The sequence below is a fragment of the Aedes aegypti genome, chromosome 1 (assembly GCF_002204515.2).
Source record: "Aedes aegypti strain LVP_AGWG chromosome 1, AaegL5.0 Primary Assembly, whole genome shotgun sequence".
In the NCBI taxonomy this organism is placed as follows: domain Eukaryota; kingdom Metazoa; phylum Arthropoda; class Insecta; order Diptera; family Culicidae; genus Aedes; species Aedes aegypti.
Window position 1 is genome coordinate 204,603,146 of NC_035107.1, and position 15,090 is coordinate 204,618,235.

The 15,090-nt window shown below is 35.6% G+C and overlaps 1 protein-coding gene across 1 annotated transcript in view; it reads right to left on the minus strand.

Annotated features, from left to right (window-relative positions):
- The window catches only part of LOC5567514 (homeobox protein rough), a 64,766-nt gene extending 50,303 nt beyond the window's left edge, over positions 1–14,463 (minus strand). The window contains exon 1 of the mRNA XM_021857306.1: positions 13,887–14,463. Within this exon, the coding sequence (XP_021712998.1) occupies positions 13,887–14,400 (514 nt within the window). The 5' untranslated portion in view covers positions 14,401–14,463. The remainder of the gene's footprint in view (positions 1–13,886) is intronic.
- Between the last annotated feature and the right edge of the window lie 627 nt (positions 14,464–15,090).

The following is a 15,090-nucleotide window of genomic DNA, read 5'->3' on the forward strand; positions in this document are numbered from 1 at the left end:
AGTATTTCACGAGAAATCCTTGTAAATATTTCTGGAGGCATTAAATAGGTATTCCTGATAGAATCTTTGGAAGAATTCCTGTAAAAATCTTTCGAGGAAATTCTGAACAAATCCCTAGTGGAATTCCAAAGAGAAGGAGTGCTAGGATAAATCCGCGAAATCCCCTAGAAATTTTAGAGGAGTTCCTAGAGGAATTCTTTGATGTATCTAATAGAAAATCCATGAAAAAAAAAATTTGCTAGAATTTACCAAAGAATTTCTGGAGAAAATCCTGGAGAAATTCATAAAATAATTCTTATCAGGGGTAATCTCTTAAAATATTGCTGAAGTTTGACAGATATTCCTAAACGAATTCTTGGAGATATTCAGATTCTTCAGAGCCTCGAAAACCTCCTCCACTGCGATCGATTTAAATAAGGCCGATATCGTCCGCAAGACCAAGGACCATATGTGACCGTGGGGCTTCCTTAGCCGAGTTGTTAGAGTCCGCGGCTACAAAGCAAAGCCATGCTGAAGGTGTCTCGGTTCGATTCCCGGTCGGTCCAGCATTTTTTCGTAATGGAAATTACCTTCACTTCTCTGGGTATAAAGTATCATCGTACCTGCTACACGATATACGAATGCGAAAATGGCAACTTTGGCAAAGAAAGCTCTCAGTTAACTACTGTGGAAGTGCTCATAAGAACACTAAGCTGAGAATCAGGCTCTGTCCCAGTGAGGACGTAATGTCAAGAAGAAGAAGAAGATGTGACCGTGTCATGATAGTGTCATTTCTTTGCACGCCTGATCTCCTAATATTAACCTGGAGTGCAATGTTGAACAGTGAATCCCAAAGCGCGACTCCTTGCTTCCATCTAAATTCACAAACGACATTGACACCTCGTCTCCAATCCAAACAATTGAATAAACGGATGGTGAGTCTGCTAGTTATACTCCAAGAATTTATCTAAGATTATTTGCAAGATGTATCTGGTAATATCTGGTTTGTTGTCGGAGCGGCCCTCCCGAAAACCAGCCTGGTAAGGACTGTTCATTTTATAAAGTGGACACTTTGTTTATGCTATATCTTTTTTGTTTATTGATAAAATCGTAATCGGTTTTCTGTGTATCGTTGACCTATTATTCTAAAATGCTAGAAAAATATAAAATCTTTGAAAATGCTTTTGGTTGAAGAGCTAAATAGTTTTTCCAAAAACTCTTAAAAAAAGCTGTCCGTCAAAGTTTAACATTATTTAAAAATCCTTATTTTTATGAACAAATTGTATGTTTGTATCCTTTACTATTCTACTAAAGGTAAAGCTTTAAAAATATCAATTATATTCCACCATTCTATGACATTAGGTAACTTTAGTGATTTACCCATTTCTCGATTACTTTTTCAAATCGACGTAAGTAACTTTCAAACGGTTTTGAGAAAGTTAATTAAGAAGAATCCCAACCTCTCTTCTAAAACTGTTTTAAAATGAATCCACTTTTTAACATTTTTTACCGTGTATATCGCCTAAATTTTGCATGTAATCAGCTCGTGTAGTTATTAGGTAGCTGCTATCATTTCCCATCATGTAGTCACTAGGTAGTTCCTATCATTTCCCACAAAAAATGTATGACAAAATGATAAGCCGTTTCAATCAGTTACTTACGACGTTTTTGTACCAGTGTAAAATCGACTCAAGTAGTGTTTTGTTTTGATTCGTGGTTAAGTCACTTTGTCTCCCATACAACGGAGCGGCGAAAGTAGCGGTAAGGTTGCGAAAGAGGAGAATCTTACTTTCGTCGTTTTGTAAATCCGAAAATTAAACGTTCTAAAAGTGAAAAATCGAGTTTGTTTAGAGCGGAACGTGTAGAATTTCGTTTTCGAAACACGTAGGATTGATGATGTAAATTTGTTAACTTTTCTGACTTGAGTCTGTTTGAATAAGTCTTCGAGATTTATGGCCAAATTTGCTGATACACCATCCTTTCACTCCCAGCAAAAGAGAACAGTAAAAAGCGTGTTCAAAACTAGTTTGGATTACTAAAGACACTATATTAGTATAAACGAAAGCTAAATCGTGAGATTAAACCACAGTCTTAAGTATAAATTTTACTGTTTATGGTAGTTTTACTAAAAAGTCTCATACTTTTAAAATCATGTACGCATATTTATCGATCTACAGCAAATTGTAAACAGTTTTCTCCGAATTTTTCAATTGGTAATCACAGAATAACATATTATGAAAATAATATATGGAAAATAAAATCTATTTCATTACAGCAGTGTTGCCAATTTTGATGATTGTCAATGTACTTTGATAGGTCTTCTAAGAATAAAGCAATTGTGTTTCTGTTGTGCTTTGAATGTGACGTGGGGACTTACTAAGTAACTCTATGAAGGCGTAAGTTATTTTTCATATTAATACTAAATTAGGACTTCCGTCAGGACGTACTTTTACACAAAAAATTCTACTCATATCAATTCCCATCAAATTTTTAAAAAAAATTCTTTAAAAATATACGGGAAAATTGATTTTATTATATCTGTAAAATTGTTGCTCCAAAAATAACTAGATTTTTTCCATCAGGCTTCTGATTGATGATGCTTTCGAAGAACAAGCCTTTTTGAAAATAGAAAATATAAATTATCGAATTTTCCAGCCAATTTCTTACAATCATTGATTTTGATAACCTCAAAAAATCGACCGATCTAATCGTTGTTCCATATTCGTGTGAAATTTAATTATTTTGGAGAATTTTTATTATCACAACATTGTACAATACTAGTCGAACGATGTGCAAAAAACCGATTGAAATTTCATTGATTAATAAAAAAGATACAGCATGCACAAGGTGTCCACTTTATAAAATGAACAGTCCTTATTGGTCGACAAAGGATTCCTCAAGTGGTCTCAGTCTGAAGGTATCCCTGGGAAATTCCTGAGAACATTAACTGAAAGAATTCCTGAAGGAATTTGTGGAGAAATTCTTGGATGATTTCCAAAGAAAAGTTTTACCCGCTGAATCTATTCCATATTTTTGGTGTCTTAAGAAACCAGGAATTAATTGTTTTCATATTACAATTCGTAGCATAGTTAATTGGTCGTTTACTAATGAACAACTTGGAAATTGCAGGATAGACTCTTGAAAAATTTCTAAATTAATATTTTCATCTGGATGCAGTAATCATGCATTTGATTTGTGTGAAAAGCATTTAATTGAGATCATAAGAAAAATTAAGAATATTGTGTAATAATCTTCGAACTGTTTGGTGAAATACCTATAAATAAAAGAAAACCCGAATTTAGTACTATACCATTTAATTCCACTAGAGTTTGTATTTTTTGACAGATACTTTATTCGGTTTTTCATTTATTTAATATTGCAGTGCTTTTATGGCTGTCTTTAAGCTACATGCCCATTTCCAAAGAATTTCAGAGCTGGGAGGGGTCTCGTGGACTTTGTTCCATATAAAACATTTAAAACGTATATGCCTTTGCCCATATACGCATACAAAACAGCAACTTTGGCTGAGAAAACCTTTCAGTTAATAACTATGTAAATGCTCATAAGTACACTAAGCTGAGGAGCAGGGCTCTATCTCAGTTGGGACATAACGCCAGAAAGAAAATTCAGATCATATTGTCTACAAAACAGAAACAAGTGATCAGTGGGAGGGGATGTGTTTGTGTTTGTGTTTTCCCTCCCTCTCCACCTTAGTGGATTTTGGAGTAAGTTTTTGGTGTGAAACTACTTGAAATACGAAAAACGCTCTTAACAGCATGTTTGGCTTATTCAGTTTTGAAAATGTGAATTGAATTTTATTTTTCAAATTAAACATTTGAATTTTAAATTCAAATTAGTGAGAGGCTTTGGTGATGACCAAAGTTCTTGATAGTAAGACATACTATCAATAAAATATTGTTCATCCCAAAAAAAATTTTGCTACGTGTCGTGTTTACACTTTCGCCCTCTCGGAGGGTTGACAATTCGGAGGTTCTGTTACTAAAATAATGAAGGATATTTCCCTTCACGAAATTTTACAGGTTTGCCATAGTGACGACCATTAGCATCCGTAATTTGCTGCGGGAGCTTTAAATAACATGAAACTAGTTTTGTTTTAAAAATAACAAATATTCTCATATTTCCGGGTTTTGGTGGGTTGCCTGCCATCAACCTGCTTGATAAAATTGTATCGTTTTTGTTCAATCTATCATAAATTGTTTTAAAAATGAAGTAAAAATGTTGGAATTGTGACTGCACAAAGTACAAAGCCTCAATTTCAAAAGAAATTCTTTATTTTATGCTGTTATTTTATTATTTTGCTGGATAAAACAAAAACAAAATGATTTGGTTGAACTGTCTTAAGCCATCCTAACTTATGTAAAAACATCTATTTTTTGCGTCGGTCGTCTCCCCTGAACAATTTTCTGGATACGCCACTGCAAATTATATGAAATATTACATGTAGGTCAATTATTTGATTTTATAAAAATAGTTAACTGAGAGATTATTGATCTATTGAACATAATTTGTAAGCAACCTTGTACAGAAAACCAAGCTGTAGTAGGTTAGACGGTCACTAATGTTTTGAGATATTTCATCCTGCTGCTCCAATAGTTCACGCTAAGCATTAGTGCGATACCTAAATTACTTTATTGAACCTAAAAATACACCTCGCTCGTGCTGTGCATCACGGGCGAGGTTTACTTGGTAATGTTGTACTTTACCAACGGCGTGCATGGCACGTCATAAATTCTACTCTCCCTTGTCCACCTCTATGTAATTAATAGACGACCTAAAACCCTTCAAAATGCATCAAAAGTTCAACGCCATAGGCGAGAAATGCATAAATTGAGTTCTCGCTACACGCACAAGCGCACCCCCCATCCGCTCTGCACCGTAGCTCAGCTACTAGTGCGAAGAATTTAAAAGGATCAGTCTTTATGAACACACTTTCGCTTCTGCGATGGTCGTGCGGCGATCGCACTAAATCTATTTATGCGACTGTTTGCAAACCAAACGCCACAGCGAAGAGAAAATGGCGCATGTTGCGAAGCGATTTCATTTCCCCTTTGCTTCGGCACGACCGACATCTGTTGTCTCCGAGCACTTCATTCACACGCAGAGGCATCAACACACGAACGGACGAACGAATAGGGTAAACAGCCGTCAATTTTTTTGATTTTTTTGCTGTTTGAAGCACAACTTTCAACATGATATTGTGACGAATTTACAAGAGATACACTTTTGCTGTCAAAGGCACTTTTGTAGCTAATAAGTTAATGCATATTTTGTAGAAGAACTTTTTTAACATTAATTACGATAATTTTAATAAAATTCATGAAAATACGTCGAAAAATGCTGATTTTTCCGTCACTTTTTGCAAACTTTTCGTAATTTGAGCCTTTGAATCATTTTCTGCAAAATTTACGTCCAAGACACTAAGATAGATTAGATCATAAGCTTTCGATTCATGCGCTGAGATCAAATGTATGACGCATAGTTAATTAGATATGAGGTTACAAAGATGACCAAGTTGAAAATCTTAAAATCGTGAATAACTCACTTAGCAGTGGTTTGCGACCCTATGTTCCATGGGCACTATTTCATATCTCATGGAGACCTATCGACCCTCAAATTATTAAAAACATGGAACCAAACACCCTGTATATTGGTACAGTCAAATGTTGAATATGCAGTAAATGCCGAAAGTTAACCCGGTTGTAATTCCATATGCATAATGGATGGCGCCAGAATCCATTGTGATGAAAACATCATATACTATTTGCGGTCTATTGGAATCATAACAATATTCCTCCCACCATACTGCCCATTCTTTAATCCAATAGAGATTACACTGCGGAACACGTTTTTGTCTCCAGCACCAAAATACCGCTATTCACTTAATTAAGGGTTGCTGAATCCATTGCCGTTTTCAGAAATATCATAGCACGTCTAGTTTTTGAGATATTGACTGTTGAAAATGCAAAAAATGACTATTTCAGCCAACTTGCATGCAAGTTTGCCAGCTTGTAAGGTAATATATTGGCTTAATTTGCAACAGAATTCAAACTTTATATGTATAACAATACTTATCATCAAAGTTTGTAATACTTTCGACGCGGAAAAGTTATTTTTTGATGGTTTAGAGAATTGTTGTATTTTGCCATATAGAAGAAACGAAGAATTTTGTATGGAGACTGCAAGCATGTTGAAAAAATCGGTTTAATCGAAATTTAATCGCGCAATTTCAATCAAATTATGTCTGAAATGAAAGTTCAAGTTCTATTTTGCATGTTTGGTGGATTAGATTATGAAATAGTTTGATAAATTGTACTTTAAATTTCATGTAAACATTAATAAAACCAGTGTTTTATACAACTTTGGCGACCTGTAGCTAAAAATTGTGACGTGCTGGAATGGCACCGGATTTCTGGGAATGGCACCGGATTAAGCAACCCCAAAACTACTAGAGACACATAATTTGATCCTTGTTCATTTTTGTTACGCTGTGTTATTTTTGGTCTTACGAAATCTCACATGCGCCACATTTTTTTTTTAAATGCGGGTTAACTACGAACATTTTCGTTATTCAGGGCAAACGATACGATCGACAATATTGGAAGAATATTTGTCGTGTAAACGTTCCTTCGGTCTGGAAGCTATCTAGCATTCCTTGCAGTCCCAAAAACAAAGGAACGAAACCCTCGGTCGCCGCACGAATTCACCTCGGAAAATAATTTTCTTGCCTTTTACTCCATAACCTCGATTACGAAGCATATCTCTGCTATCTAGAGACACTTCATCGAGAAAGACTAAGTTATACAGATCCCATTCTATAGAACAAAGTTCAGCAAAGAAATGAAAGATTTGATCTTCTCTTACTTGAATGGCCCTTCTTTCCAAGACCTTTTATGTTAGTCCTTCCGCATGCAATATACGACAAACACTAGCAGCACTGATAGTTATGTTGAAACGCTTTAAGAAGAGTTCACAGCATTCGTCCAAAAAAAGCACGGGTTGTGAGAGGTAAAGTTGAATGATCCAGTTTCGGTGTTCGACGTTGAACTTCCGGAACACCCTTGCTCTTTGCACTTCCGTGAGAAATCCTCCTTCTTTATATTCGTGGATCCAGCATGAGATCGTAGTTTTACTTTTCCGATAGACGACGGATAACCGGGCTCTAGACAAACCCAGAAAATAGTAGCCATACAAACAGTAGTATTTTGTATTCAAGCTAGCTCTCCGGTACTGAATATTCGAAATAATGTTGTTAGAAACTTGATTAAACATAATTTAAATACTTTGAATTTCGTATCAAATGCTTCTTAACACAATCACTTTTAGCAGCAGACACGATCAAAACAAAACAACATGACATTTCGTTTGACGTTTCGCACTTCATCCCGCACTCCATGAGCTGTCGCACTTATGAAGTGCGGAGTCCAGTAGTGAACAAAGTGCGCAATATTTTTCAATATCTAAAACCATACAAACAATTAAAATTACAAAATTTTTATTGTAATCTCTTTGTTTAAAAAAGTTCCCAGACAACCAGAAATCGCATGAAAGTTCACGTTATAACTCGTTTATTCATACTAATTACATCAAACTTGCAAAACACCGTGGATAAACTCGTCAGATTGATGAGTTTCCTCGCATAAAACACTTTCTTTCTGAGTTCATTTGTACATTTTGCTTTGTCCCGTATACTCATACAAAGTAAGTCGAATCAATCCGTAGCAGCTGTCAAATCAACATTTATTATCATAAGTTAAGTCGCATAAGATCACAGGTGAGTTCGGTAGAATATTTATACACTCGCAATGTATGTTATTATTCATCACATAATATATGCACACATATAGCCTCCACTTTTGTACGTAGAAGGCCTTTTCGCGACATCTTATAAGTGAAATTTTCCACATACAAAGCCTCCAGGTTATTTCGTTATACGTACATTTTGGTTGTCTGGGTTAAAGTGGCATATTTTATGTGATTTCTATCGTATAAACTTCAAAAGGGCTCAACTCAAAATTCTGACTAAGGATTTTTTTCAAATTCGGCCCAGAGGTGCAGAACAACGGTAGTAATCAACTGCCGACTGCCGTTTGGATGGTATATTTTATTTGATAATAACGGTAATTGGAGCACCATGGCCAGGGAATTTCACTTAAGGTTAGGGACAAAATACCCGCACTGTGTTTCAATATCCAAACGAGTTCTACCAATATAAAACAGATGATAATAGTTGAAATTTAGATTGATTCAATTTATCGTGTCAACAGACCTATATAGTTCGATATAATTCCAACTGATTCATGATAATGTTCAAGCCCTCTTGATGTTTGATTTGGTTGAGATTCCGAGATTTTTGATGAAATGATAATGGTGGAAATATTTAAGTATTTCCGTATAAAAATTTTGTAACGAATCCTAGAAAACTGCGTGGAAGCATCACATGGAAAATTCCTATAGGTCTTCCTTGAGAAATTTCTGAAAGGAATTCTTCAAGGTGTTCTAAATGAAGGAATTTCTAAATCTTAAATCTATTCTAGAACAAATAAATGGGGGCTCAGATAGCCATAGAGGTAAACATGCAGCTATTCAGCAAGACCAAGCTGAGATTCGCGGGTTTGATTCCCACCGGTCAAGGATTTATGCGTTAAGGTGATTTCCTTGACTCCTGGTCATAGCATATCCTCGTACCTGCCACGTTATATACACATGCAACAAAAACAAACTTATTAGACAAATTAAGGCAAAGTATTGAGGATCTTCTTGACCAGTTCAAATCTGTCTATCGAGGACGCTTGAAAAAAAATTTAAAAATAAATGTTTTATATCTATACTGCTGATTTCTCTAATTCAGTTAATTTGTATCAGATCCTTAATCATCGGTTTAAGTTGTTTTCTGCTTTTACTGGCCTCGAACTGGAAAGCAATACGACTTGTAGTGTCCTAAAAGTCATAAACCATTAATTTTAAATTTCAATTGACAGTATTTTTTTTATATTTTATTGGAATATTTTAGAAGACTTCATTAAAAATTAAGTGTAAAGAAATTGATTCTGTTTGGAAATTCATCTACTGTCTAGCGCTACATTACTATCCTGAAGTGTGTTTTCGTTTTAAATGAATGATTTTTTATCAATTGTAGATCTTCTCTTATTCTTGAATATAAAATGCTCCATAAAATTATGAAAATTGAGGTCCATTCATTTATAAGAATATATCATTTTTAAGAAATTCACATTGTTTTCCAGTAACTATTTAAACTATACATACTGTAAATAGTCATTAATGTAATTTATAAAGGTTCTCAGTTAATGACTGTGGAATAGGGTGCGGCTTATTTTTCAAAAGTTCTCAAAACCAAAAATTCGTCTGATCTAATGAGTTTAAATCACATTAAAAAAGAAACCTCAAAGTTTGTGCAAAATATATTAAGATTGAGAGGTGGTGCAAGCGTCTTGAAGGTGAATTTTCAATTTCTAAAAATGGCTTTCAGTAAAATCACCATAACTTCATTATTTTATGAAAAATTTTGAAACTTTTAGCACCATTCTTCAAATTAAATTTATATGGTCAAATAAAGATGAAATTTTCAGTAAAATGATGAAAAATTTGGAGTAATCTACTTTTGACTAAAACTGGTTTAGATTTTAGACAAATTTAGTGTTCTACAAAGTTTTCATAAAATTTTAAAAGTAATTATGCTAAAAGTTTCAAAATTGGTTGAAAAATAACAAAGTTATGTGTACTTTACTGAAGGTCATTTTTTATAACTTGGAAATTCGCTTGCACCACATCTAAATGTTAATATTTTTGGCTCAAATATTGAAGTTTCTTTTTTATGTGATTTTAATTCAGAAGAGCACATGAATTTATGGTTTCGACAACTTGTGGAAATAAGCCGCACTCTATTGTGAAAGTGTTAATCGGAACACAAATGAGATTTAACGAGGATGTAACGCAAGAACGAAGAAATATTTTGTAAAACTCTTACCTGTGTCAGTTGAAATCAACAATTTTAATGGTCTGGAATTTTTCTGGAAATTGACTGGAAGGTCAGGGAAATTGAGTCGAGACCCTGAGAGCCTGCTTCTCAGCTTCTAATGTTCTTATGAGCACAGTTATTATATAGTGGGATTTGAACCCATGGCCGTCAGCTGAAAAGCTCCGCCAACTACTATGTTTGTTTCTTGGTTTCCATGTTTTCTCCAATCTTGCCTCTCATACGGCATCGCGTTCTTTGCTTTTATACAAATTTGTTTAATAAAAAAACAGATGTTTTCACATCATGCAGATAAGGTTCTAAACAAAAAAAGCTAATCCGAATGAAACATAAACCAATTTCAATCTGTGCAGCTTTGATATATATGACAGTATCAAATTACCGAAACAAAATGCAAAGTCATTCTGCCCCGATTACCCCTTCCATAAAACGCCAACACAAAAGCTAACTAACGAAACCAACGAAAAATTAATACCAAAGACATGTCATATGTTTAGGACGATAAACAACCTAAACAGTTCAGTAATTTTTATGGCTTATTAACGTTCTACAACAGCCAAGCCAACTGCACTAAACGCAAATGACCTCGCCGCCTCAAAATGTCAACTGTATCTCTTCAACGTTGTGACAGGATATTGATATCGCTTCAAAGGGTGAAGCCTTGTGGTAGCTGTTCCTAAATTCCGGACATACCGTTCTTCCGAGTGACATTGATCTGTGGGCAAAAAATCGGTGCCATCGATGTGTTACATTATTTACTTAGTCTGATGCATAGACCTGTGTATTTTCAAAGAAGCTTTTATGAAACGATACATTCCACATCTTCCGTTTCTCGAAAGGTAAAGGTAGAATGATTTGTGTTATGGAAGCTACTATTCCATCCAAATACATAAACAATCATTTTGTATAAAAGATTTTAACAAAAAATAAGAGTTTGACAGAATTCCAAAAATAAAACTACAAGATTACGGAAACCTGAATCACCCTGAAACTAATAAAAACTTAATTCAACAAAGCAAAATATCTGCTTATGATTATTTATCAAATCTTTTAATGAGACACTTTTTTTTGCAATTCGTCTATATTTGCGATTCGTGATGTATTACTAGACTTTTTGTATATTAAATTTTTGAGATTTTTTTTGTCTTTTTATACGATATTACGCTGAAAAGACTTGTGATCATTTCACCAAACGTTACGGTAGCTTCCCCTTACAATGTTTTTTTTTTTCAAGACGCAAATCTCAGGTTTTTTGCACTACTGACGCAGGAAGGTGTTCATATGGAGTGTACTCATCAGTTACGTCACGTAAGAGATCATTATTTTTGTCTTCTTCTCTTATGAAACAATAGGATATTTGGACGTTTTTGGGGGTCTTCATGTTTTTGAATTGCCATCCCTTCTAAGTGCGTAGCATGACTTATGGGCATTCCCTCGAAGTATCAAATTGCAGTTTTCTTTGCTAATGTTGCAATTGGGGACCTTGCATTCATTTTGCTAAACGGATTTCCCGCAATTGCGGTTTTGCAATTTATGTCACGCCGTAGCAATGGGTGAGTTGATAAATAAATAAAAGCTACAGCGGGGCAAGTTAAAACGACTGGGGTAAGATTACGATGGAATGGTATGGTATCATAGTGAAATTTTAATTATTTGGTTTTGTTCTTTTCTATTAATACGATATGTCAATAGCCTTTATGGAAATTTCTACAAATCAGATTGCAAATTATTTGTATTTGTTGCTAACATAAGTCAAAAAACATTTGACAACTTTTTATTTATTTTCTTTATTAGGATCATTCCAAATATTACATTCATTTCTTATATCTAGATGTTCTGTGTTATTAGACAACACTATCAACCTAATTTGGTAACACAAATTTAAGGTTTTTTTTAACATTTGGTTAGCAACATATTACATATCATTTGCCGCAGCTGTTCAGATTTTTTAAAGGTGAGTTTATTTCACCTGCTTATAAGTGAAATAAAAAACATGTTTTCAATTTACTTAACCTCAATGTTTTCAATTTACTTAATCTAAATATATAACGCATTAATCGTGGCAATAGAAGATCATCGAATAAAATGAACTAAATCATATTCTTATTAAAGCCCTTTCTTAACAATGCCAGATTGGGTTCTCTTTTTCATAATGATTACTTGGACTGGGGAAAATCCAAGTAAATCATTTATTCCATTTTTGATCTCTTCAGGTGACTTATAGTCACTTGAGAGACCTTTCAAGAAGACTTAGAACAAACGTTCAGTTTTGTCGTCATAAGTAAAAGATTTGTGCTTCTTCTCTTCAAGATGTTTGAGAAGAAGTTCGCGATCTTTAAGAGTTTCCGGCAAAACGCGACAGTCTCCCTTCTGTGCGATTTGGATGGAGACACCTTGATTCCCCTATTGAAGTTCAAGATCGCCTACCTAAATCCCCCAAATTAGAAACAACTGACCACGATAGGCGGCACTCTTTGCTTCCTCATTTGAATCAAAGAGCCTGGGCTACTTCGATTTGGTGTTCGGAAAATTTGTCTAGAGCATCGAACTGATTGCTTATTTCGATACAATCATCAACATTATTCATTTCACCCTTGGAAGAAAGTTCGCATTCCGGGGAAACGTCCTTTCTTCCATTCTTGCCAAGTGTAGTGACAGTTTTAAATCCCACTTTTTTTGGTAGGAAGTAGTGAGTTCAGAGATTCACCCTTTTTTTTGTTTGTTGTTGATACCATGTTTAATGTATAAACGGAAGAAGACGTGACCTTCGAGAGGTTTTTTCCCAAGACGGTGTCCAAGAAGGATTACCACCGCTAGCTTTCGCCAACGGGTTGAACGAAAAATCGAAGGCACGGGTCCAAACAAGGATCGTAAAGGGATCAATAGTAGAAAAAGCAGCACTGAAAAGTACCGTTTTTAATTTTAGCACTGAAAAGTACTGTTTTTGTAGCACTGAAAAGTACTGTTTTATTGCTTTAGGTAGTTTTTAAGAAAACTTCCAAGAGCAGAGAGATTTCGTGTACGCACAGCACAAAGGTACGATGCGCACTGATATGTACTGTGGTAGTTCTGCATATCTCAGAGTCATTGTCTGCGATGGCCATCAAATTGGGATTACATAGGAAGAAAAGAATATTTGAACAAAACAGCTGCTTTCTGAAGAACTTTTATTGATTTTCTAACGGTCATTCGATTGTTTGGCAATACCTTGACACTAGTTTAGTTTACTGAGACGTCCGATTTAAATACGGCCTCTGGCAAAGTTGTAGCCTACGAATGTATCTTACAGTATCAGCGTAGCCTCAACTCTCAAGAGCCGAACTAGTTGCTTGCTTATTCCATAGTAATTCTCATTCAAACTATGAAGAGCTTGTGTAGTCTCAGTTTGCATCCAAATGAGCTCAAATTTTTAGAGGACACTCTGAATTTGGTCAAGAATCGAATGAGCGTTGTGGAGCCATAACGATATTTTGAACTATCCGAATGGTTATTTCTGTAGTTCCACACATCATTTTCTAAAACACGGATACCGTATTCAGCCATTTATCTGCACATACTGTAACTCAACACTTAACAGATAAGCATGCCCCCGTGACACAGCCGAGAAACGTTCTTGACGAAAAGTATCAAAGGCTGAAGTGAGAATCGAACACACACACATCCCATGGCACGATACGTATAACTGCCTGACGACACTAACCGCACTGCCATGAAGCTCACAAAGTGCAAGTGTTCATTGTATGCTATGCTTTTAGTTTGCCAATATATGAAATTATAATAACAATAAAACAAAACAATTGACCCGGTTTACGAATTTTTCTACAGTGTTTCGTATCACTGACAAGACGACACCTAAGGTAACTATTGAGTTATTCAAGAAATCAATACTTACGAAACGCCGAGAGCCCAGCGGGTATATGGGACCCATCTGGACCAAGTCCGAAGAATGGTCTAAATGTACCACCATACCCTCCTGCTAGAGGTCTTAACGGTTGTACCGGAACTAATCCTTGTTGTCCAAACGACGCCTGACCTATTGGTAGCGTTGAGGTGTATCCTGAATATGAACGTTGATCGTACGTATCACTAAATTGCACTGAATCACTATAGAGCGTATCCATTTCTTCGATATCTAATGTTGGGGAAGATCGGCTCGTGCTGTCCGAACTTACTGAAGGAGATCGTATAGGATCGACAGAATGACTTCCAGTTTCTGTACTAAGCTCATCACAACGTGGTTTGGGATTTTCCTTTTCCAAATGACCATACAATCGTTCGAAAAATTTTCGTGGCGATGAAGGTCTATTAACACAAATCTTTGGATCACTTTCGGTAACCCTTTTGTCGATGGTATTTCCTTCTAAATTATACATTGAACTAGCACTATTGTTATCTGTTATCATCATAATAGCTGATTGCAATTATAAGTACCGTCTACCGTTTATTGTCGTTGAGGCACAGGCAAGTCTTGATTCTGCCAAGAGCTAATTATGACTGATTGAATGTCTTCCTTCCAGGTTCATCAAAAATCACATCAACGCAAACGGAAAGGTGTGCAGCGCGCAGTGTAGAGGCATGGGAAACCTGACAAGGATATGGCACCCAAGTCTTCTGATTTGAGATGATCTCCCCTTTTGCATGGCAATATCCGGTATGCGTTTACTTCTGGAAGCGAGAGCAAATACCGGACAATGCTTCTCACAGTGCGAGAGCGTAGCGCGAGAGAATGTAAACAAATTCGCTGATTGGTTACTGTAGACACACCCCCTGAAAAAAGGTTTGATGGCGAGGCGCATAACTGCAGGCGTTAGTATTGTGACTCGTGAATGTCATTTGATAAACGAGATGGGATTGAGGGGAAGGATTGTGCTGTTGAGCATCAGAGAGTTATCATATCAGCTTGTCGTTTCGTTAGCGAAAGAATCCAAGACTAACTTCCTAAAAAGTCAACGAAAAGCTTTTCCTCCATTCTTGTCGTTCCCCCATCTCTAAAAAGAATGCGTAAGTTGCATATTTGCTTGCTACGGAACAAACGACGAATGCCATCACAACACTGCTATTATTCCTGTCTTGGCAATTTTCCAGCGGATTTGTAT